This window comes from Phytophthora infestans, genomic scaffold, assembly GCF_000142945.1.
Source record: "Phytophthora infestans T30-4 supercont1.8 genomic scaffold, whole genome shotgun sequence".
Lineage (NCBI taxonomy): Eukaryota > Oomycota > Peronosporomycetes > Peronosporales > Peronosporaceae > Phytophthora > Phytophthora infestans.
The window spans coordinates 2564478-2589882 of record NW_003303751.1 but is presented as its reverse complement, the minus strand read 5'-3'; the positions used below and the strand labels follow the sequence as shown (position 1 = coordinate 2589882).

Here is a 25405-nt window from a genome sequence, read left to right as displayed (position 1 = left end):
CCTGTTGGGTAGTGCCTTGTTCACGTTCACCGTTTTCAATCGCGTTAGAAATGCCTTAAAATACACAGTAGCACAGTTGTTAAACGATGCAGGAAGGGTATTCTAAAAGTTTGGACGCTTGTACCCATGAGCAAAGATCGCAAACAACGTCGAGTTTTGGTGTCTCATTGTAAAAAGCTCTCGTGGTAATCAGATCTCTTTCAGCAGGTGTGCCCAACCTTTTGATAGACACTCCCATATTGCAAGCATCACGCTCGCTAGGCCGTGCCTTTATGTACGTGTTGATTCCCGCAATGTACTTTATAAGTAAGTTTTGTTTTTGCAATACGATGGTGTTTGTTCTGCTGAGCATTCTGGCTCTGCTGTACAATTGACGTAGCACTCCAGGAAGGTAAGTCCGCCTCCTCAATGCTAGCAAGAACTGGTAAAGCATTCGTGACGTTGAGACTGTGAGAAATAGTTTTGCGTGCCAGGGCCAAATCCTTCACAAGAATTGCTTCCAGCAACCAATTCAGCCTTTCAGATTCTTTTGGCTTCACGTCTTTGCTTTAGCCTGACTTTGGTCCTGCCTTTGCACTTGACGCTCGCACTGGCAAGGAAGATTCCTGGTGTTAGCGACAAATCAGCATTTTGACCTCCGCTCTCCGGTGCATGATCGTCATCCTCTCCGGAGCTTGTACAGATTGTTTGACGCTTCCGATGTTTTAAATTCCCAGGAATCGCTCCATTATTTGCCTTGTGTTTCTCGGTAAGCCCACGCGCTTTTTCAACTTCAGATTGTTGCTCATCAATGTGCTGTCGCTTAATTTCTGATTGGCAGTGGTCACCGGCTAGCTCGCATCTGCTATTTGCGAGACGTCGCTGTCTGCGGATACCGCATCCGTCAGCTGATGGAGTATTCTGTGCCGGATTCAGCAAGCAGTTGATCGGTCGCTGGTGTCCCAATTTCTACTTCGCTTGTCTTCATCGGTCACTTTGTTCGCGATTTGTCGGTATTAGGAGATTTGCGCTTTGCGTCCGCGTTATTGGCACCGATTGTACATGATTTCCGTCGCTTTCAGGTCTCGAGAGTAGCTGGCACTGTTGATTCTGCATCAGCGTCGTCTGAGTCGTCGAGTTCAGCGACAAAATCTTTCACAGCGGAAAGCTGCGGTGCATCGTACACACTCTGCTCACAATTATCAATGGCCGGAATAGCACATCATTCGCATATTCGTTAAATCTACGCTGCATCCCCCATTCCGAGACACGTCTTAGTTCCTTGGGAGCTTATCAGCTCCACAACGCGTTCTGCAAATATCTATCGCAACTTTTCACTTCGTAGAGCCGATTAGAGTTGTTTGCTCCGTAGACTCATCATAGAATTCTGGATTCGTGATTCGGAGCTTGGCATTCGATGCATCATCTTCAGGTCTGTTTGCGTCTGCTTCTAGTTTCCAGACTTCGTATTTCCTGTTAGTTGCCACCTATGTCAGCTGAGCAGTTTCACTTGCGATAGAACCTCCCTCGGATAGGTCGTACTTTTGTCGGACAAGCGCAGAGGTGTGCGAGCTAACTAATCCAGCCAAATACAATCGAATGTCCTTGGTACCTCAGTAGTGACGCGATCCTACAACGTAAAAATTAGCTGCAAATGTCAACGCCGCTGTCGATATCAAAACGTGGAGTGTCTCGACACATTCATCCAACTCCATTTCAGTCTTGAGTATTGCCTTGAGGCACTCTAAGCTATAGCTGTCAACAATAAAACAAATCACAAAATTGGTATTACTCGGTTACATCTCAAATCTAACACTTCTCCGTTGCAGACATTTAAGTTAAACTAATGGTGCGATTTAGCTAAACGAGCTCACTATGGAAATCCCTGCCTTAGCTCTATAAAACAGTATTTTCTGGTAGATCATAGTCAAACAGCAACGAAGTACAACGCAAAAGAGCGTCATTCGTTTTGACGGGGGGGGGGGCGTCTGGTTTCGCAGTAGGCTTCCCAGTGTTGAAAATTTGCTGAGGTTTTCAGGAGAGATCGTTTTTGCTACGGTCTTACAAGATGTGAAAATAGTTTTTCAAAAGCTGCTGTCTGTGCCGTGTGCCTGAAAAACGCTTTTGACCAGTTTTATCTATGTATTTACAGTCTGGCAAATTTTAGATCTTGCAAAAGGTGAAAATAAATAAAACAAGGTGTGTAGAAAAACGTTCATTATGAAATAAAAGATATTCAGATGTACCTTGCATCCTCCAAACTTGGTAGGCCAGCTGCCTGGTTATTCCGAAGGCTGCAGCGGCTTTTGTATAGGTCCCTCTAGGTATTTTGTCGTCTTTTAGGAGCTTTGTCAGCCAAATGACAATATTTAGACGGTCATTGACGCTAAGTTGCTTATGTTTGAGTCGGAGGGTTGGAGGGGTAGTCATAGGAAAAGTGCTTGTGCTGCTCGGCGTAATAGTCTTAGAATGGGTCCCTGATTTTCAGTCGAAATCGATTTAACACAAGCGATCAGACGGCAGCACATCATGCTTATTTGCACAGCTGACACGTCGGCAGCCACAAGTTAAAAAATCGCAAATCTCTATTCTTAGCCTAATAATAGCCAATGATATCATGTATTTTTCTGCGGTCGCTCGTTGCGTTATATTTTAGATGGAACAGAGTGGTAACACAAATTGTTTTGCGAAAGTAGCGACGGCGTACACACCGATTGTGACGGGGTCACACCGCACCTTGCGCTAGAGGAAGTTGGCTTCTGAGAGCTTACAAACTCTCAGTGAGCGGCAGTTCATAGGTCCCTTTTACCTAAAGGGAACGAGGTCACCAATTTAAGGTAGGTTGTAAACGAAGTATATTTATAGGTAGGCTAAGCATGAGTTAAATCTACAAGCTATAAGTCACCTATATAAAAGCAATGTCATCAGCCAATGGCTGGCCTCGGACGACTCTGGTACCGTGTACCAAATATCCCGAAGTATGACGTGTCATACTTCAGAAGTGCGACGTGTCACTCTTCATGAAACTAAGGGTACACTTAGGACGCACCCTATTACATCTTCCTCCACTTAGGTTCGGCTTACCGACCAATCAGAATGAAGAAGTGTACGTCACAAACTTTCATTCTCAAAGTCGAAATACATCGACTTGGCTGCGCGAGCGCGGCGGGGGCTCACTTCACAGTTAGAGCCTCGAGCAGCGGTTGAGCGTTCTTCTCCTAGGTCTCAACATCGACCGTTATCATGCTCCGTGGCACTGCGAAGAGCGGTGCGAAGACACGCTCCAGGACTGCTGCCGGAAAGGCGCAAGCCAAGAGCGCAAAGCATTACGGCAAAGGCAGGCATGGGGTTGGTATAGCATTTGCATTGACCCGTTTCTATTGTCACAATAATATCGTAAAGAATACTCAAGTTTAACCAGAGAAAAACAAGCAGCACCAACCAAAATTGCAATCTCCTCGGCTGTTGCAGAATTCCCATTCCTTAGTGCCTTGAACCGAGATTCGTCCGCCTGAAATGCCACCTGCAGAGGTCGCGAAAACGCTGCCACCCATAAGATAAACGACACCCTTGAGCGCTCCTAACACTTAAATCGGAGATTTCCTAGTCCACACAGTAGCCAGAATCAGATATCAAGGTTCTTAAGGATTCGTATAGCCGCACTTACGGTCCGAAGTCCTGAATCAACTCGATCATGATAGAGTTTGCCGTCCCACTACTACAAACTGTTGTTACTGTACCGCCAAACGTGACTTTGACCATAGGAAGTGTCTTGATCGTAGTGAGAATCTTCTTAAAGTCTTCCAGCTTTGTGTTGAAGGGTATTTCCGCGCTTTGCCCTTGAAAAACGATCCTCCGGTGCCAGTACACTGCATAATCTGCACCTCATTCTTTTGACCTGTTGTCATCGGGTCATCTCCACGTGGACAAGATTCTAAAAATTAAAAGAAACGTGTCAGTTCAAATCCACCGAATTCACATTTCTCAAAGTAAATAATTCGTACTCAATGAGCAATCGTAACCGTGGTATCCTTTGCTGCACTTGCACCCGTACATCATATCTGCATCCCACGCCGAGTCGTACAAAGGTTCTGTGCCCACCGCATACATTGCCGACAGACCTTTGAGTGACATACATCGCCCAGCGTCGTTACAATCACTGGCACACTCCACCCGGTAAAGTTTATGAGTAATGTTCTATGTTGCCTTATCTGTAGATGCTCACTCGCTCTGCGAGCAGACAAAGCCATAGTGTCTAGCGTCGCACTCGCACAGTTTACGGGTGCTGCAGGTCCCGTGTCCTGAGCCGATCTTGCTATTGTACACACCACGAGCACAAGCCGCATCGGTTGCATCACATCGCAGTAGCAGCGCCAAAAGTACGAGCGGGGGCCACCGCATTTTAACTAATTGACGCTGCGACTCGTACTGTTTCGCTAGCATAACTTCAACGTACATCTAATATTTATGGACGACGTTGAAAAATGAATGGATTTGCGCGTTGCTGACGCCATGGAGGGAGCCCAATGAAACTGGCTACGCAGTCTCTCTTGCCTTCTCGTGGGCAGTAGATTCCGCGACTTGAAAAGTCCAACAGAACGGAGCAACGAGCATCACGACCAGATCAGGCTTAAATACAACCACGGAGATCAAATACGTTAAAATGCGCGGAACTGCGTGTAGATACGAAGACGAATGAACACCCAACTTGAGTCGCTCCTGTCATTACCACGGATGCTCCAGCGTTTTCGGTATCAGGTTTTGCAGAATCAGTCGACGCTGCATGCGGAAATACTCCTTTGGTCACAAGTCTTCGTAACGCCTGCTTGCCGGTGGATCGTCGGCCACAGTGCTGCGCTGTTCGTCGTCCAGTTCCGTATGTAGAACGTCTATAAACACCCGTACGGGCCACCGCAAAGTAGCCGGAACCTTCGTTCCTATTTATGGACAACTAATCTGTGTCGAACTTCTACTAGCCGCTAGCTACGTAGTTCTCACCGTCCGACTCGTTCTACGTTCTTCGTTCTTCGTTCAAGTCGCCACCACCGTCCGTGTAGTCCGTTGACAATCTGACCAGGTCACACGCCAACACTCTCGCTCACTCCGAGACCCACAAATGTCCCGTAGTGGCGTCGTTCGTGCTCGCGCCGCCGTGAGCCTCCACCCGTCGCCGTCTTGTTCGTCCAGTAACAGCTAATACAATGGCGCGTCCGTCACTGCCTTCGTTCCTCGTTCTTCGTTCGTCTTTCGTTCGTCTTTCGTCTTTCGTTTGTCTTTTGGCACTCGTCTGAGCCACCACACCACCGACCGCTTACAAAGATCGTAGTCCTTCTACTTCGCTGCAGATTCCAGAGTGAGCGCTTGACCGCCGTCCGCGCTCTCTGCGATATTCACTCGCTCCGCTACTTCAACCATTATCGTCTTCCACGCTAAGTCCGTGCCGCTCATCATGGTCTGTCATCAGCCCTCGTACTACTATATCCAGCGGTCAGGGTCGCACACGGGCGATCTTTCCAGACCGTACGACTCTTCACCTAGGCTCTGAACGGATACGGCAGCTGGCCGTCCATTCACTGCTCCGTCTCGTCCGCGTCTGCCGCAGTTTGCATCGTCCTCTTTGTCGTCATCACTGGACGTCGTTATCGACATCCTATTACACGTCTTCCCCTTCCACAGAGTCTTTTACGACTCTATTGGTACGAAAGAGCTCTTCGTATTCTCTTGCGGACACCCAGCGTCGCTCTGTTCGTGGCTCTCGCTCTGTTCGTCCTCGTACTAGACGTTTTGGACACAGTTCGTATTCCACGACGTAGTGTCCTGCTGCGTTTCGTCGTCGTCGTCGACGAAGTTCCACCATGCACTCGTTCTGTCGACCCACTGCTCCTTCACACGCCATTGCTCGTCCTCTGCGTTTTGTGCTTCTCGTCGAAGAGGCTGCGTGTTTTGGCGCTGTCGTTGTACCCACAGTCGCTCTTGTCGACATGTCATCTTCGTCGTGCTCGCACGAGCCTTCAAATTCGAGTTGCGCCTCAAGGTCTATTGCCGTAGTCTCTAGCACTGAAGTAGGATAATAATAGGTCACCGAGAATGAAGCGTGAGCAATAAACCGTTCATGCTCGTTCTCGTCGTCCTCCCGCTCAATCAGGTAGTTATCATAACCCGCCGCTTCGATCACGCGCATCGGACCCATCCATTAGTGCACTAACTTGGCCGCTTTAGGGCCACGCGGAGGCCTGTACATCCACACTCGATCATCCCGCTGAAATGTCCTCTTGTTCTTCGTTTTGCGGTTATAATACCGTGCTTGCCTTCGTCGCTCTCGCTCCCGTGCTGCCCCAGCACACACGTGGCTACTGCGCATCGCCCCCAATAATCGTTCGTGATACTTAGTCAGCTCCCCAGACTCGGCCACACTCGTTCGTTATAATAACTCGTTGGACCCTCGTAGACGACGTCCCATCATCAGTTCATTAGGAGATAACATAACAGTGGAGTGCCGTCCCGTGTTGTAGGCGTAAACAGCAAAACAACCCAAACGTCCCAATCGCGTTGTTTTTCATCATTCATGTAGGTCGCGACACAATATTTCCAAGTCCGGGCTCATAGTGAGTCCTGTCTTCAGCTCTTAAGTTTTCCAGAGGCTTGAGAACGTCCGACCAGCGAATCCGGACACGAAGATCGCCGTCAACAGTTTCAGTTTCTAGAATCTCGTCGAGCTCAAACCTGAAGTCATCATCGAAAGTGTCGTCTTGCACCAGACCATGCAGGCGTTGAAGTCAATGGCGATCATGAGAGCGCAATGAAGATAGGGTCTCGAGTGAAGGAGACCAAAGAGCACATAACTTACATATGTAACCCTCGTCGTAAAAGTGCTATGTCGAATGCTATGATAGCCGAATCCTCTATGTTCTTCCTTGAGTTTGAACCGACGCTGCGCGCGTAACAACCGTCCTCACTCATGTCGCTCGCGACGCTGCGCACGTTCCCGTTCGAGCTGTCACAACTCGTCCGCGTGCCGCTCCCGAAGCAGTCGCTCTTCGCGGAGGCTGCGCCTGGGCTTGTTGGTGATAGCATGATGTATTGCTAACTCCCCCGATTGCATCACTTCCTGCTCTCTGTGTTAACGCGGCTCTGGATCGTCAACTTCGCGCATCAAACGTACCGCTTGTAGATTTGGGCTAAGCTCTAAGACGAGGTCGCGATGCATATTCAACCCTCTCGATTGTTATTGTGCAAGCTCCTGCTCACGCAAGCGCTCACGTCGCTCTCTCATAAGCGTTTCTACCCGACGATTGCTCACCCCCCCTCCTAATTGGGCCTAGGTCCTGGCCTGCCATGGTCGCCAGCGGAAACACCTAAGGCTGACGCTTCACTGAATGAAGAGTAATGAAATACATTTTGCGTCCCTTGAGGTGAAGATAAGCTTTACGTTACATCCAATCAACCGACGTTTGAGGTACAGTATGTGATGCCAAAGTGTGACCATGTGCTATTAAATACCGACTACAGTACTATACCGGCGGACGAAGCTGCGGACGGATACAAGGATGAATTGGTGATGCGCGTAAACGTGCTGAGTGCGTACGTGGCGCCGTTCGTGAGTAGCGCATTTGCACTGCACCCAGCACTGCCATCGATCATATCAGATGACAATAAGGAGCTTCCGGATCTCATCGTAACAAAGCCGTTTGTCAACAAAAGTGGTTTAGCCATTTATAAGGTTCTATTCAGTGTTTTTTGTTGCTGGACTGAAACAATATCCTGGCTGGAAAGACGGTGGTCAGCTCTTGCTGCGCTCGAAAGGACTCTCAGGCAAGGCGCAGCTAAAGATCAACTTGTTTAAGTACATTATGAATCTCCCGGAGTGTTTGCTGAGCAAGGTTCTGCGGTACACCATTATGGTGGTCACATGGGAAGCCTACAGCAAGAGCATGGTTCAAACTGGCATTCGCTTCCTTCAGATTTTCAAGTCGTGCTTGTGGAAAGTGAGCCGACGCTTAATAACGAATACCGTACCTGGATTATGATGTCCAGTGCTGACAACAGGGGTGATGCGGTCAACCTGAATAAATACTTAAAATGCCCCCAGTGTTGTCAACGAGTAAACGGACCCCGCGAGTGAGCTGTCTAGGAGTACATTCAGTGGCCATGTCTGCTAAGAGATCGCAAAATCCATACTTCCTTATAGTGGGTGGTCTGAAGGTTTATGGGTATCCGCATTACCTCGTTCTTTGTGGTCTGGGGCAGATGCGAACAATAACAACTTGTACATCACAAACACGCCCGAAGAGCAAAGACGCCCTGGCTTCGTTGAGAGCGTATACTGTTACTGGACGACATTGAAGGCATTATGGTGGATAAAGGCATCGCTTGTGCTGCCGGTAAGAAGGCCAAGATCCTTGCAGACATTGATGAAATCACGTTTTATGTTTAAAGGGCGTGTTCTCCGTTTTCCAGCCACCACAAAACTGCTTCGATAATTGCGGCGTGGACTTCACGGTCGACGATGCTTTTAACGTGAGTCGCTTAGCGTTCTACCCCGGTCCGAATTTTAAGAAAACAGAAGATTGTCTGCACTTTATTCGCTGCGATCAAAATGGTAGACGCTCTAAGTTTTATTACGAACGCGTTCTTCTTCGAGGACAACGAATCGTCGGTCAAAGACGTTCAGTTTGGAGCGTTCGCCAAGATGACTATTTCCAAGGGCTCATCTATGAAATTCGTTGGTTAAATATGTGAGCAGCATACCGTTGAATAGAGTAGAGATCACTTGTACTTCAACATACCCTGTTTTGTTGCTCTCAAAAGTATTTGTTTTCGTGGCAGACGACAGGAATCCGATCCTTTTCGCAGCGGAAGAAACCAAATTGGTGCCAGAGGTCACAGCAAAGAAAAGTGTGACGGGTCACACAGCACCTTGCGCTGGAGGAAGTTGGCTTCCGAGAGTATACAAACTCTCAGTGAACGGCAGCTCACAGGTCCCCTTTTACCGAAAGGGAGCGAAGTGACCAATTTAAGATAGATTGTAAACTGAGTATATTTATAGGTAGGTTAAACTTGAGGTAAATACAAACTATAAGTCACCTATAGAAAAGCAATGTTATCAGCCAATGGTTGGCTTTGGACGACCTTGGTACCTTGTCCGAAGTATGACGTGTCACACTTCATGTAACTAAGGGTACACTTAGGGCTACGTACCCCGTTACATCCTCCCCCACTTAGGTTCGGATTACCGACCAATCAGAATGAAGAAGTGTACATCACAAACTTTCATTCTCAAAGTCGAAATACATCGACTTGGCCGCGCGAGCGCGGCGGAGGCTCACTTCACAGCTAGAGCCTCGAGCAGCAGTTTGAGCGCTATTATTCTCGGTCTCCACATCGACCGTTACCATGCCCCATGATACTGCCAAAAGCGGTGCGAAGCCACGCTCCAGGGCTGCTACCAGAAAGACGCAAGCCTAGAGCACTAAGCCTCACGACAAAGGCTCGGCACTCCAGGAGGCTACAAAGGTGGCCTCCGAGGCGATCGTCAACTGGTGACGTCGCGCCTGTGGGCTAGCGTACGAGCAAGCGCCGCAGTCTGTCACCCTCGGCCTCCCCAGACATCCGTCCGAACCCTCGGTTCGCTGAACGTGGGTTCGTGTCAGGCAGTGAGGACGAAGCCGATTCCGGGAGCACGCACGATGCTCCTGTGAGCGCTACGGGAGGGTACAGCCCAGTGCACAGCGAGCACAAAGACGACAGCGTGCAGTCGCTCGCTAGTGATCACGGTGATCACAAAGTCCCAGGACGTCGGTGTGCTCTGAGAGCCCGACCGTCAAGGCAAAGGGCACTCCCAAAGCTGGCGACGACGAGGAGGAGAAACCTTGCACGTGAACTTCACAGCGGTCCGTACTTTCAGGCATCGGCAGCGCCTCTTTCTCCTTTCGAGCAGGTAGTTGCTACACGAGGCTGCAATGAAAAGGTTTATCGATTAAACAGTCAGTAAATAATTGTGTAGACGCGCAACCAGCCTTCCGATGCAATGGAGTAACAAATCGGCGTTGGTATGGAGCCAACCGATCTTGTCAAGTCCATCTTAATGTACCTGTCAGTCGTGAGGCCCTTGTTCAGGTAGAGAGCCGTTTTCTGTGCTTCCGAATGGGTTAGAGCTTCCTGCTTGCCCTAATTTGTGCTTGCAGCTTTAATAATCTGTGCTGTGGTTTTCCAAGTAAATTCTGCCTTCTATCGGCTGCGTCATTTTTCCATTCCCCGCCAGAAGTACTTTAAAATGTAGAGCCGCCCTGTGTGCTATCTGCTCTTCTAGGGGGAACTGATTCATGGGCAGACCTCACCAATCACTGCTTGAGCCTAAGTGATGTCGCCCATGTGCCGCACGACCGCTGTCCCTGCCAAGCGCACTGCACAGGTGCAAGCTTCCCGGCCTTTCGGGCTGGAATCCAAGCGAACAGTCTTGTAGGGCAAGAGCTGCCGTTATTTTTCCTAGCACAATTGCTCTCTCGCTAGAACACCTCTGGCTGGTGTTCTGAAAAACTGCATTCGGGAACACGAACGAGCAAAACATATGCAGGAGCGCCGTAATTCTATGCCAATCAAATTGCTTAAATTATTCGTCACAGAACACGTTCGCCACTTGAACCAGGGCCTAAAGAGTGCTAGCCTCGCTGATCGCCGCAAAGCTCCGAGACTCGCTGATCATCGAAAATCTCTAAGCCTTGTATTCTGCCCTGACATCCGCGTCACGAGAAGAAAGAGGCGATCTCTATCGCTCGCACGCAGCATCTGTCGGTCTCGCCGACTAGCGTGCCTTGGCACCCGCCACATGAGAAGAAAGAAGCGATTAATATCGCTCGCACGCAACACCTGTCGGTCTTTTCTCATTAGCGCGAGCTTGTCGTGTGAAAAAATTGAGACACAATACTTAGAGATACAGGGGAGGCAATAGTTCGGTTTCTTTGCTGATCTGTATTCACTTACGATTGGCTGAACTAGGATCTAGTTCGCAGAATTGCAGAGTACTAAATTGCGGTAGGGCTGAAGAAAACATCTTAGTTTCGGTAACAGCTGGGATGTCCATTCACCTTTCTTTTGCAAAATGCTACAGCTTGTACCATTTTCGTTAGGAACAGGGTTAATAACTGTTAAGGGGCACGATAATCACAGAACTCGCAAACTTACCGAGCTCCCTTAGTTATAACGTACTATTTGTTATGACACTCAGCTGGGTTTTAGCCAATCAGGGGCCGAACGGGAAAGATCTCCGTGCGTCCTTATAATAGTTCGAACTGTCTTTCTGTCTGTGCATTTTGCCATCGGATGGCTCCTACGCAATGGTATTCACAGATCGCCCTTATTGGACCCCATATGGTTTTTGCGTTTGGACAGTAGTGCAGAACCAGCCCCATTATTACATGTTTTAGTGTTCAAAATAGGATATCAAAACAGTATAAAGTACTACTGCAAGCTCCGCAGCATACCATGGCTTCATTCATTATTTGCTGCCCCCCTCCCAGTGCGGCATCGTCTCACACAGTACATAATGAACCGCAAGAATACACTGCTACTGCTCCTGAAACGCACGCACATTTTTACTTTGTGCTGGGAATGGCTGATTTTATGATGTGGCTAAGACAGCCAATTCAAAAATAGTACCGCAGATGCTTCTTCCGCATTCATTTCAAACGCCAGTGTACCAAGAAAGGTTAAGTAGTATCGATAGTAAACAACTTATGTGGATTAATAAGATTCACGTGTACAAGTTGAATCGAGGGTCAATTCGGTTTAACTCGCGCGAGTTAAGTTGAGTCGAGGGTCAACTCACATTTACGCTTATGTGAGTATCGGTGAAAGATATCAGCAAAATCATGGTGATACCGTACAGTACCTCATTTTCGGCTCTGTCCCGCCTGTGCCTGCATTTCGATATCTATCCAGTTGATCTAACTAATGATTTGCAGCTTCATAAATATAATAGCTTGAGTTCAATAAGGGCGATCTGTGAATAATATTGAGCGTTCTGTGATAAGCGTCTCCATGTACAGTACTGCAACGAGCAATACACGTTGTCGTTATTGTACTGGCGAGATGAAATGCAACACCAAACATTGCCCCTTCACAACTTCTCACCCAATTACCCAATTTATATGAGCTTTTTTTGTTGGAAAGATAACGATTTCTTCTCTTAAGTAGTCATAATCATTTAATATCTGCTCAAATGCACGGATATTTACCTCCAGACTCCACAACGAAGCAGCTCAGACTCCACAACGAAGCAGCTCAGACTCCACAACGAACGCACACTCTACCATTGGTTCTCCGACGTGTTGCTTGCCATTTACAAAAAGACCGACCACCGTACACATGACCTTGTCGTCGCGTTCCAGCATGCATCGTTGCAGCTGCAGCAGCCCTTTTCGGAACAGAAGTCCTGCCGCCGCCCATGACGGACCTGCAGGACGTGAAGGTCAATGGAGAGGACTTGTTGCCCGATAGCGGCCGCAACTGGAGCCCGGACGTGCTGCTGGAGCGTGTGAAGATATGACGCTGTGTCCTGGCGCATCCGGACTGGAGTCGCGTGCAGTGGGGCGAGTCGACCTAGTCTAATGTGTTGGGAGTGCTATGAGCTGGGAATATGGGGTGTGCTGCTCCTGCGCTTCGCCATCAAGGCGACGATTCTTCGTGGGTCCACCGCATCAGTCAAGACAGAGTACGTAGTACTGATTGCATGAAATTCTGCGCTGAGGTTAATTATGAATGTGCTGGACTTATACGCAGTTGTGTCGTACCTTGTGAATCGGAAATACGTTTACACTGGATGGAAAGTGGGCAAGCCGCAGCATATCTGCAGTGACTTTAACATGAGGAGCATCTTCCATAAGCGCCTCGAATCGGTTTAAACGTCAGACGCAGAGAGCTCTTTATCGCTTGCTCTTGGATTACACTGACCATCATTCTTGCCGAGAAGGCAATGTTTGCCCCTGATCCCTGCTACTGATAGTCATGAGTTGAAGGTGATCTACCTTGCGGCGGTTATGGTAACGGAAAGAGAATATGAGACGAGGTTATTGAGTTTTTGAGTTATCGTTTTCTGCCATTGTTGAATCTTCCTGCTCGAGAGCTCGTCATCTCCGCTGGCACCCATGAGTTGGCGGTCAATGGTGTGGTAACAAAGCCTTGTGCTGTTTAAAGTTGAGGGAGGAGATGCCGATCTTCAACGAGGTAGGAAGGTGGTGCTGACGTCTGGATGAAAAGATATAAAGGTTTGGTAATTCAGCTGGCAATGATTCTTGGTTTTGCTTCTTTTAATTCTCCGACGTGTATATCCGCAGCGAATATTCCTAAGGGCCGTTCTTAACAAGGATCATGGGGTTATGATTCAAAAGTGGTTTAGGTTAGTTTGTTGTGTGATCCCATATTGGTTCTTAACAAGCTCATGATCCCATTCAATTCTATATTAAGGCATCACTTTGTGAGGTGTTCGATTGCGCGGAGCTACACCATTTCTGGAGTATTCTAGAGCGTAATGGACTCAGCGACAGACACTTACACGGTTATGACTACAACCAAATGGACCGCAAAGCAAAAAACAGATAGTAAGCGCGCTGTGCTTCCTCCCACATCCGATGACTACAGCGAATGGACCGTTGACCAGCTAAAACTTGAATGCACAGCTCGTAAGCTGTCAGTTGCCAAGAACACCAAGAAAGAAGATCGTGTCTCAATCCTCAATGCTTACGACCAATCCAAAGGCGGTGTAGCACTGCTTTTGGAGAGGCAGAGACTTGGTAAAAAAACAAAATCGTCTTCAGAGACAACCGATGCTCGCAGAACCAAACATTGTTTATTTCGCTTGGTTAATGTGCTTTTTTCAGATGAATTCTTTGGCAAATTTGTTACATCTGGGAATCAGCTAACGAGAAAGGAGTTAGATGAAGGAAGGAGAAACGTTTGGGAGTCTGTTGCGGCAGCATTTAACACTTCAAACGAGATCTACGATCGGCTTGTATCTGACGATTCTCTTTTTGATGGCATTTCTCCAGACCAAATTACGGTACATTCCGCCGCCAAGTTGAAATCGATGTGGAAAGATCTCCACGCCGCATTCTCCCAGGCTGAAGCTAATTCTAAAATATCCGGCGAGCACGCAGAATTTTGGGATTTTTGTCGTGGAGATAAAGCCGTCATGTACCTCAGCCTATGGTGTGATTTACGCGGATCTGGACGCGAATTTTGTTCCGCTTGTGTGTATGAGGAAAACGAAGATGATTCAACCAAAGAGGGGGAATCTAAAACCACTTCAAATAAAAGCAATAGAAAGCGACAAAAGACGGATGATTCGATGTCAAAGCTTACTGCTATTATAAAGACTCTGATTGATGTGGAGACGAATAATAAAACTGAGAAAGACGCTCTGATTCGGTTGCAGCGTGAACGCATGGAATTGACTGCGAAAACAGACAAGCTAGCTGCAATTGAATCGATATTGAGCCGTCACCGCCACAACCTCCAAGAAATCGATGCACTTATTCATCAGCAAAACATCAAAGGAATGCCAACATCCTCTCTTCGAAATGACAAGGAACAGATTGAACTCCGTATTAAATCTCTCCAGAACAAGGCAAGCAAGCTTGAAGACCTGATTATAGACAGCTAACTAATATCAGGAGTATTCGAACAAACTACAGATAGTAGGGAAGAACAAGATATAAAATCAAAAGTATAAAAAAGCGTCTGAAAAAAAATATGTATTATGGCCGAGCCATGTTGTAACTTTGAATGTGTTCTAAGACTACTTGTCGTAGGATATGACCATTTTTCACTTTGATACAAGAATTAGACGCATCGTCATTAAGTGTGTGCTGATAACTGCAATCTTCCATGGCGTTAAACTCCTGCAGTATAATTTTGCTACTTCCAGCGCTCACCGTAGCTCCCAACCGATCGTCAATACAATAGTTATGCAACTTCATGCAGGTTTTGATCACAAGGCCTGTGTGGACATAGTCTACCACCAATGCTCTCTGAAATATTCGCCACTTGTTGACAAGCAGACCGAATGCCATTTCGATTCTTATCCTTAGTTGAGACAAATAGAAATTGTAAGCTGAATGCTCAGGACTTTTAATTTCGGGCTTCGTGAAAGGAACCACCATTGACGAAGCGAGAATATACGCATTGTCTCCAATTATGTAACAGCCAAAAGGAAGTTTCTCGAAATCAGTACAAATTCTCCATTTTTTTAGTGCGACACTGTCAGAAACTTTACCAGGAGAATTAAAGGAATAACCCGTGAATCTGCACGAGGCACCACACATCGCTTGAACGTTAATTCCGTATGTAAGATAGTGTCCAGAGAAAAAGGCGGAGACATCAGGGGTTTCTTTTGCACTCGGCGCTCTGATTGTACATAACCAACCGTCGATACAGCCTACACAACCTGTGAGAATATTGTTTGGACTGATCTCTGCAAATGATGAAGCCACCGCCTCGATAGCTCGCGCGTCATATATTGGAGCAACGATCTGAAAATTTGGGTGATCACAAATTGCTTTCATGACGTCAACAACTATTGTGTAGAATGCGGGTGTACTAACACCAGCCAAAACGCGTATAGAGTGGTAAGACCCACCGGCAAGCCAAGAAATGGTCATTTGAAGCATGTTAACTACCTCAATCGCCTTTATACCAGTTCTGTTAGTTGATTTATAGGCAACCCGCTGCAAGTAGGGGGTTACTAGATGTAGTAGGCCATCGAAAGCGCCAGCACTCATTCGGTAATAACCCTTGAACTGACCTTCGAGTAGTAAGCGTTCCCGGTGGGGAATCCACTCCAGTCGTTCCCTCGAAACAACCCTTTTTCGGCATGATTTATGTGTTTGGGAAGTGATGATACTAGCCACGAGCAATACAATTATTTCAACCTTCATCTTGATTGTAGCAAGCTGTGCTCCGTGATCCGAAAATGGGTTGTGACCCTTAGCCGGGATCACCGACTCACAGTCTAGTCACCATATGTATTTTGGTATCCAATCAGAACGCAGAATTTCGGATCATGCCCCAATCATGATCCCGTTAAGAACGGCCCTAAAGAAGACCTGGCAAGAGTCAACAAGGTATCGTTAGCATTATTTTGCACTGGTTAGCCTCATCTAATACGACTCCGTGTTGTGAAACGTTCCTTACCTATGATATCCAGCATGATATCACAAGAACTCGCTATCCATCGTGCTCAACACCGTTGGCGACAATCCGCAAACTTTCAGCGGTGACTCCCCAAGCACGTACACACCAGGGACAGTCAATACTCCTGCTTCTTCGACTTCCTGGCTTGTAAATCTGCATGTTCTTGCGTTGTGCCCAGGCTTGTTGCACTTCGTGCAGTAGTATGCACCTCTGTCTGGTGTGCTCGCAGACGTGATGTTGGATGCGAAAAACTTGTAAATGGTAGGAGTAGCATCGTGTTCATCGTACCCTTCTTCAACTATCGCGTCTGTGCATTGCTGCTTCGTGGACGGCAGCTTGGCCTCTTCGCCCCTACTAAGAATCCGCTTTTCACCCCGCTGAATGTCACCAACTCTAGCTCTGCGCGTTCCTCCAGCTTGTCGGTAACGTGGTGCTGGTAACACACAACTACTTGCGGCCGTTATTTCATTAACGGGCAAGTTAATCTTCACCGCACACATTGCAACACGCATGTTGCGGACTAAATATGCTGGGTGAAAATACCGTAGCACAGGAATCTTGCCAGGATTGCGTCTCTTCAAGTCAAAGAGAACAGCCTGGATATGGCGACACGGAATTTTTAATTGTTCCGAAACGCGGCACGGCCGACACTTCCCCGAAATCATGTTCGTTTCAAACATTTTCGTCGCCGAAGCAACATCGCTGCGGTCAAATGGTTGGAATACATAAAAGCAGCCGATTTGAGACGGCAACACTGTAAGCTTCGCAACATGCTTCTGTTCGGCGTCAAATAGCTTCTGAGCATGTGGTGTGATGTCAAATTGCTCAGCAACCCAACTTTGTGCAGTCTCTAACAAAGCATGGTGATTCTCTACAGCTCGCAAGCAGTAAGCTCTCAAAGCTCTAAACACAAGGTTGTTGCGGGCTCGCTTCCAAGATAAGCCGTTGTTATCACCTTCTACTCCGCTGGTTGAACGCACACCAAAAAGAGGAAGGCCGAATCCATAAGAAGACGTATCTTTCCAATTCTCCTTGAGCCACGCAGTTTCATTATCGCTCAAATCACTGTTGCCCAAGACTGTCCAGCTAGTCGGGTGAATCTCCTGCAGGTACGTCCACACAAATTCCTCCGTGGGGTTTCCACCACTACCTGACGGTATTCCAACCGGAAACATCTCCTTCAAAGGTTCGATGTTCCGTTCATATTCACGTACTGTGCGAGCCGATTGCAAGCGCATTATGTGCTGTTTGACATTGTCTTTTTTCACATCGACCTTCTTGAATTTGTCGACGGTGTTAAACCGAATGTGAACTGCACAAAACTTGAGATGCACGTGTAAGCCTAAACGTTGGAGCTCTTCCTGAGCGCCAAATTGTTTCCCACGATCCGAGAAGGTCGGTCGGTCATGTAGCAATACTCCTGCTGCAATGCAGTTTGCAAAAAAACAAACAAAATTTTCAATGGTCTCTTTGTGAACGTACGCGACAGCAACAGGTATAATCCTCTTGTTGCCGTCCTTTCCAACTAATGTCAAACAAACGCCATTATACTTTCCGTGTTTCATGTGGGTTCCGTCACACTCCCACACAGGAAGAGGTGAGTCCTGAACTTTCAAAGTTGGACCAATTGAAAGAAAAGAACGATAGAAACGACCCGAATCATCGAGCTGGCAACACACACGCGAACCTTCGTTTTGTTCTGCGAACAACGCCATGTATGCTGGGAGCGCCTTGAATTCTTCGTTTGTATCGCTTTCCAATCTACTCAAAGCAGAGCTGATAGCTCGGTAAAGCACAGAATGTTTCTTCGAAACATTGATGTGCTCGACAGACTCCAAATTGTTGATAACTCGAGTCTTTGACGAACTATGGCCCTCCAAAATGGCCGCTCGAAATCCGTCCAAGCGCTCGATTTGACCTCTATATGGGTTGGCCGTGCTACAACAGCATTGAGCATGTTGAAGATTCAATTTCGAAGTGTACCAAAAGTTGTCTGGAACAAAGCTGAGTTTGGTCACCGGTCGCTTACGATTACTCTTCGTTTCTAATCTCACTCGTTTCCGTGATAAGACAACGAACCACTGACAGCCCCTCGCAGAACAAACCCATTTCCTGTAGTTTCCATGGTTGTTCTCGAGCCGTACAGACTTGTTTGTATTCAGTGCAAAGTCATTGATAAATTTCCCAGCAATATCAGCATTCGCGAAAGCAATGTGAAGGGAAATATCGCTGTAGCCCATACTCTCCCAATAAGTCAATCGGCATTTACTTCTCCAGCGCGAATTCCTGTATGTTGTGCCTAGCTACGTTCTCCTATCTTCCTAAAAACAACTTTTGAAACGGACGTATTTTAGCCAATGGGAGAGTGTGCGCTCGTTGTGGAGTTTGAGCTGCTGTCTGGAGGTAAATATCCCAAATGCACATGCTACACTTAATCGAAAAGTGCGTGTCTTTCGTTCCGCCCAAAAAATCGAGGCTATGTTCTTGACATATGGCATCAGATGTTTTGGTCCTTACAAACTTTAGTATTACAATCAACAATGCCCTTTTTACTCATTTCTATGCACATTTGATCCTAGGAAGTGGGGCTGTCGGCGATGCGTTTTGCAGCAATCCCTACGCTGCTCCTGTAGCTAAAACCAACTTCTGCAGATGCGTTGCATTCCAAGCTGCATTCTGGCGTAAAGCTTGTCACTTTAGGCTTCTTTGTTTATTAAATATCGCAAGAAATGTTCTGTGCATGCATGATCAGCATCAATTTCCCGCAGACGTTTGAGCTTCCACCATTTTAATGAAAGACAAGCAAGTCAAACTATGTGTGTTTGTCTGTGATCTCTGTGCTACCCTGTTTCCATTGCGGGTCTGCCGGCATTAATCCGATAATTACTTTTGTATTTATGGGCAAAGCAAAAAAATGGTGGTGCATTAAATGCACCACCATTTTTTTGATGAAATTTTCATCTCGCCAGTACACTAGTGGAAGTTCCAGCCTGTCTTGATGCTATACTGTCACAACTAAACGATTAAATTAGCGTACCGTAATAGGATATAAGTAGTACTTTACTTGTCGAGCACAGCAAGCTGCGAAGAAATATCGCTCATTTGTGTTTTTCTCTCGGATCTGGCACGTTCACTTCACCCTTCTCAACTCAAGATCAAATCTACTGCCTGTTGCTCACAAAAAGCATTTGGTGACAATGAAATTCATTCAAGTTGGATTGTTCCTCGGTTTGGTAGCTACACTCGTGAGCAGCTTATCCTTCTCCGAGCTTTCGACTGATCTTACACCCGACGAAGAGACTCGTATCTATGGTGGAACGAATGCGAAGATCGATAAGTACATGTACGTAGCGAGTGTGCGTGCCGAAGGTCCTGAAAGCGACACGTTTTGTGGTGGTACGCTGATTGCACCTCAGTACGTTCTCACGGCTGGCCATTGCTTGGAGTGGTATATGCACGACGTGTTTGTCTCCTTCGGATCGAATAAAAGATCAGGAAGGGGCCCTAAAAACTCCAAACAGATTCACGTAATTGAGGCTTTTCGTCGCCCTCAGTACAAGCTGTACTACAACCTATCTGCCGCTACAGATGACATAGCAGTGCTAAAGTTGGAGACACCATCTAAATTCCAACCTGCGCCTTTGGCATCTGCTGATGGATCTAACAACGAACCCGGATCCATCGCCACAACGCTTGGGTGGGGATTTCTGGTTGACAAAACCAATTCCTCTACTTTGCAAGCTGTGGACGTCGAAATTTGTCACGAACAGAAAGTGTTCCGACTCATTCAAGACATACAACTACAGTCAGGTTATAGATGACTCAGTGATATGTGCGGGAAATAAGGACGGGAAGGACTCGTGCAACGGTGACTCGGGCGGTCCTCTTTTCGTTGATGGAGTACTCGTTGGAGTCGTAAGCTCTGGATATGAAGAATGCGGTATTATACCAGGGGTATATGCGCGTGTGACGAATGCACTGGATTTCATTAAGGATATCCTGCGTGGTGGATCAACCGGTAACGTAACGGAGCGATTGACGGCTGGAACGAGCCCTGCGTTTGGTTCCATCGCGAATCAAGATGGGTCGGCAAATTACGTGGACTTACTCGTGGCGTTGGAGAACCGCTCGAGATGGAGTGTACATTTATCTGGTTAGCGGGGCAGAGTTGGCCGCAAAAAAAAGTAAGTAGAGCTACTGATAGAGAAATTGCTGAACTGTTCAAAATAACCGATTATCAGACATGATGAAGGAAGAAGAATCACGACACGAAACAAGCGTATTGCCCCAAAACAATGCTGATTACAGCCCACCTCCTTATTTTTTGTTGGTTTTGTATTGGATATGAAACATGTTTTTGCCCCGTCGAGTGCCTTGAAACTAACACAGATAGTATGATACAATCTTGAGCTCAATCATCGCCAGACCGAAGAAAATCGTGCTGGAATTGCAAGCGGGTAGTGTTCTGTTAAGTACGAAGAACGTAACCGGGCTTTTCCGAACCGGAGCGAACGGCGAATCCAGACCATTCACCGATTCGCCGCCCAGAGCTCAGAGCACAGGACGATCAAGTAGCGCAGAGCTACCGAGAAGAAGCAACCAGGTTGCCAGGAATTTTTTCATGCGCGTTATCGCCTCTGCTCCCACTGCTCCATCGCGGAACCCGCCGCGGGCGTCGTATTCGTCCCTCGGAGGGAGAACAGTGCGCTTGGAGGCTCCGGATGAGCTGACGGGCCGCTGGGATGGACCCGTGTACAAAACGATTGGTCGTGATCCGGTTCTGCGGGAGTCTGCATCCAGCCCATTCTTCGACGATGCTGACGGATTGAAGCGGCCTGCCTGGCAGGCCACCCTCACGTTTCTGCTGCCTGGTCAGCGCCGATCTGACGTCGACCCCGCGCTCCAGGAGCACGTTGACGTGGAGTATTGGATCCCACACTGGCGACTGACGCACCCGTCCCATGATTTGTCGGAGGAGCTCCTGGAGCGCCCCCTTCTTTTAGTCTTTCGGATCCTACGGTTTTCTCAGTTCTTCGTGGCCTCAACTGATTGTGACACCAAGTTCGTTCGTCACACCTCCAAGGTGTACTTATGTGGTCAAGTCCTCTCCTACGTTCGAGCTTCGACCATCGTTTTGGTGGATGACATCAACCTTGTGCTGGATCCGGGATGCAGTTACTTGTGTATGGTGGGCGTGCGCGGCCCTGCGGACGCGCCCCGTCAAGTGGTAGCCGTGCCATTGAATGACATGCGCAGCCAAACTATCTCACGTGAAGAATTCCTGCTGGGCTTTGGACATGGTGTACGAGTCACATCACCACTGCCTGACTTTACGACTGCCTGGCAGTTGTTCACTACGTCACCGCCGGTCGGACCGGCGGGTGTACGATCTGCACTAACGAGTTTATTCAAGGCACCTGCTGCTACGGGTGGTGTCTTGGTCGACATTGGTGGTCAGGCCATCTCGTACGTTACCCCTAGTGGGGCTAAGACTTCAGTGGTTCCCGCTACGTTTGCCTGGCGATGCGTGGCTACCCCGACGTTCGACGATAATGCCTCCGTGGATTTGGATCGATTACATGAGTCGTCAAACGACAATGGTCTTCCCTTGCTTACGCTCGAGGATACGATCCTCACTCCCTGCGACCTGTTCTCTACCGTACGCGTGGTGGACCCACCAGCGGCACCTGGTGCCAGCGCAGCCACGAGTGCTCCACAACGCGGGCCGGACCAGTCTACGGCCCACACGTTCTTGCAGCGCCTATTACAGGAACAACGCGACGCCAATGCCGCCTTTCGTTCCCAGATGGAGACCATGACAGCCACGCTGGCATCGTTACAGCAGCAAGTGGCCCAACCCGCAACTTTGCCTCCGCCGCCCCAGGGGCGCGCGGACCCTATGGCTAATTCGGTCCCAAGAGACACCACTCAACTTCGCATCGTTGAGCAGCAAGTAGGTCGTCATCAGTGGCCGCGTCACGAGCTCGACGAGGAGCCACAGTCACCGGGAGGCTACCTGCAAGCACATGGGCAGGCGGAGCCGGATCAACGTGGGCGTGCACGAGGTCGTTCCCGTTCACCGGCCCCACGCCGCCTCCGACGCTCTTGTTCCCCGCATCAGGCGCGTCGCTCTCGATCACCGCGCCAGGCGCGTCGATCTCGATCTGGTAGCCCACAGTCCCGACTGGTGCACTTTCGTTCTCGTTCACGATTAGGCTCCGAGCGACCTCACCGCAGGTCCGGTGCCAGGCACCGTCACTCTCGCTCCCGTCACCACCGGTCGCGCTCGCGGCGTCGTTCGCGGTCCCGTGGCCGATCGCGGTCGCCGGATGCGATGGCCCAGGGCCACCTGCCGGTTGGCAACAGTTTGCTTCGACCATCGACCAGCGAAATTGCGGTACATCGCGCAGCTCGGATGGGTCCGCGCCCCCCGCTTCGGTCAGCAGGTACGGATGAGTTATACAGGCGTTTCATTAACATGCCGTGGCACGATTGAGTCTGCGCCATCCATCGTCAAGAGTGTTTTCGAGGGCAGTACCGGGTCACCAAAGTGACCGCCAAGATGTTGTTCTCGATGGACTTGTTTAGCCGTCCATTCGACCACTTCTTGTCCTCGGAGGACCCCGGGGGCTACCGTCAAGACAGAACAGTGGTTCACGAGGATTCTCAGTGGGGCGGCTCTGAGCCGGCTCCAGCCGTAACGATCCGCCGGGCGGACCAATTGCACCAGGTGCTTCACGTTCTTCAGGAGGCAGCGGCGGAATGGTATCCTTCCGAGGTGGCTGCCGTTTTCCGTACGGTGCATGGCGACGCCGTTCAGAACGTGTCCCTTGTGGCTCCCAGAGAGCTGCTCAACGCCATGTGCAACCTGTATCAAGCGGTTTTCTCCAACCTGTACGACGACCTTCTTCACGAGACAGACCATCGTGACCTGGAAGTTCACGCCCGCCACGAGTTGCGGCAGGACTCGCCGTCGTATCAACGCTTTGTGGCCCGTGTGCTCAACGCTGCGGTGGTCCATTCTGTGTTTCCAGCGTCGCCGGCCAGTGCTCCACGAAGGCGCCAGCCGCGCGGCACTCCTCGACACGACCGCAGCCGTCGTCCGGCTCGGTCTTCGGGTCCGACCAGCCGTCGGCCTGACAACACCTCGTCAATCATTCCGCCCGGCATCCGTACTCAGATTCCGGTTGTTAACGGCAAGCAGGTGTGCGTTCGGTTCCAGTCCGTAAAAGGGGGCACATTCCCCACTTGCAGCCATCTGCATGAACTTCATGAGCTCCCGCCAGACGTAGTGGAGTGAATGACTGGAATGCAGGCCGGCCTCAAGGCCGCACACCCGCAGCGGGTGTGAATGGTTTGGGGTGGATTGCAATCTCAATTGTCGTCTCGTTTATTAAACATGACCACTGCTGATTCATTTCCTCCCGTGAGTCCTTCTGCGTCTGACGCTATTACCACTTTGCTCCGGGTGTCAGACACTCGGTCCGCCACACACACTAATTTGGTCGCGTCTGACGCGTGCCTCCCTGGCCCTGGTGCACCTGGTGCCCAGGCCGGGTCACCTATCGCCAGGCTTAGAGTTCAGTGTGCCCTACCACTGGATCCAACGGTGTCTGACACTAGTCCGCGTGTTGCCGGTGCACCTGGTGCTCGAATGGCGTCATCGGACGCTGCTACTCATGCACACGCAGTGGTAGCCACCAGCCCATCGGTGTCTGACCCTGGCTCGTGCGATTTCGGGGCACCTGGTGCCCGTACGGTGTCATCGGACGCTGTCACCCCTGCCCATGCAGTCGAAACCACCAGCCCATCGGTGTCTGACACCGGCTCGTGCGATTTCGGAGCACCTGGTGCCCGTACGGTGTCATCGGACGCTGTCACCCCTGCCCATGCAGTCGAAACCACCAGCCCATCGGTGTCTGACACCGGCTCGTGCGATTTCCGGACACCTGGTGTCCAACCGGCGTCATCGGACGGCGTAATCCCTGGCCGCGGCTTGGCAGTCATCAACTTATCGGAGTCGGACTCCAGGCCGGAGGGGCCGCCACCGCCTCCAGCGCGACCCACGATTTTCGCGTCTTTCGACGGGGGGTGCCGAGCCGTCAGTGGCCGTAGCTCCTACGCCTGGTGTGTGTGGTCGGATTCCCACACTCTCCTTCGTTGGGAAGCTCGTACGTTCGTCACGGCACGTACAAACAACGTGATGGAGGCCCAGGGTTTCTTCGCATGCCTCTTGTGAATCCGTTTTGCCTTTCCGAACTGCCATACCTACGTTTTCGGAGATTCTAGTGTCGTCATCAATCAGGCACTGATGCTCAATAGGTGCCGGGCACCCTCGCTCCGACCCTGGATCGGGGCCATCCGCGCCCTGGGCGCCGGACATACTGCGTTCTATCTCCAACACGTGCGCCGTGCGTACAACATCGCGTCTGACGCCTTGTGCAACTGGATTATGGATACGACTTCCGCGGCGGACGTCATCTTAACCGGATCCGAGTGGCCTTGCCAGCCGTCATACGCGCCGGCTCAGAGCCCCGCTGCGCTGACCCAGTTCTACCCATCAGTTGCCTCGGTCGAGGCCAGTCCGAGGAAGTACGTATTGGCGGCCTGGTCCCTCATACTCCAGGAGTTCATGTCCGTCTCACACCTGATTCGGCTTCGGTTCGCACCGACCTCGGCGGATAGACCTAAACACCCGCCAGTTCGACCTCCAGAATCACCCCAGAGGGTGGAAACATCGGCCCGCTCGATGTGGTCCCGATTCGACACAGCTCCGACCCGGTCGTGCGTTGTCCTAGGGCTTCGACGCTGCGTTCCGGCGAGCGTGTTTGCCCAGCTCCAGGCCGAGGCCTCCCGTCGGCACATACCATTCCCGTTAAGGGCCGCGTTCTTAGCAGCTGGGCCGGGCCCGTTGTCTATTCCAGAGGTCGACCTCCGCATTTTGGATGCGCTCGTGGCCGACCCCAGCTGGGGATAGCCGGTACGCTCGAACTCTTTCGCGGTCAGACTTCGGACGACTACCGCCCGAACAAAGCGCTACGCCCGTGGTTGTATCAGGAGTATCTTGGGTCGTACCCGGAACTTACGTTACTCTGTCGAATCGCCCAGGAGGGTTTGACTCCACCGTGGAAGGACCCGACATCGCGGGCGGGCACACGACCAGTTCCTGCGAACTACCCAGGCGCCGATACGGGTGCCGAAATTGTCCGGGACAACTTGCTCTCAGACTATTACAAAGGAC

At 49.7% G+C, this 25405-nt stretch overlaps 3 protein-coding genes across 3 annotated transcripts; 2 read left to right on the top strand and 1 right to left on the bottom strand.

Moving 5' to 3' along the window:
• Positions 1 to 12333: 12333 nt before the first annotated feature.
• PITG_06526 (uncharacterized protein) lies at positions 12334 to 13265 on the top strand (the record flags this gene model as incomplete). The annotated part of the gene is made up of 3 exons (XM_002998579.1): positions 12334 to 12511; positions 12606 to 12688; positions 13256 to 13265. 3 exons carry the CDS (start codon positions 12422 to 12424, stop codon positions 13263 to 13265), a joined length of 183 nt encoding a protein of 60 aa, XP_002998625.1.
• A 2919-nt stretch (positions 13266 to 16184) lies between these two features.
• On the bottom strand, positions 16185 to 17402 carry PITG_06524 (uncharacterized protein; the record flags this gene model as incomplete). The annotated part of the gene is made up of 3 exons (XM_002998578.1): positions 16185 to 16515; positions 16708 to 17014; positions 17120 to 17402. The coding sequence occupies 3 exons, from the start codon at positions 17400 to 17402 to the stop codon at positions 16185 to 16187; spliced, it is 921 nt and encodes a 306-aa protein (XP_002998624.1).
• A 3383-nt stretch (positions 17403 to 20785) lies between these two features.
• PITG_06523 (uncharacterized protein) lies at positions 20786 to 21438 on the top strand (the record flags this gene model as incomplete). Its single annotated transcript, XM_002998577.1, has 3 exons — positions 20786 to 21076; positions 21227 to 21352; positions 21421 to 21438. The coding sequence occupies 3 exons, from the start codon at positions 20786 to 20788 to the stop codon at positions 21436 to 21438; spliced, it is 435 nt and encodes a 144-aa protein (XP_002998623.1).
• Between the last annotated feature and the right edge of the window lie 3967 nt (positions 21439 to 25405).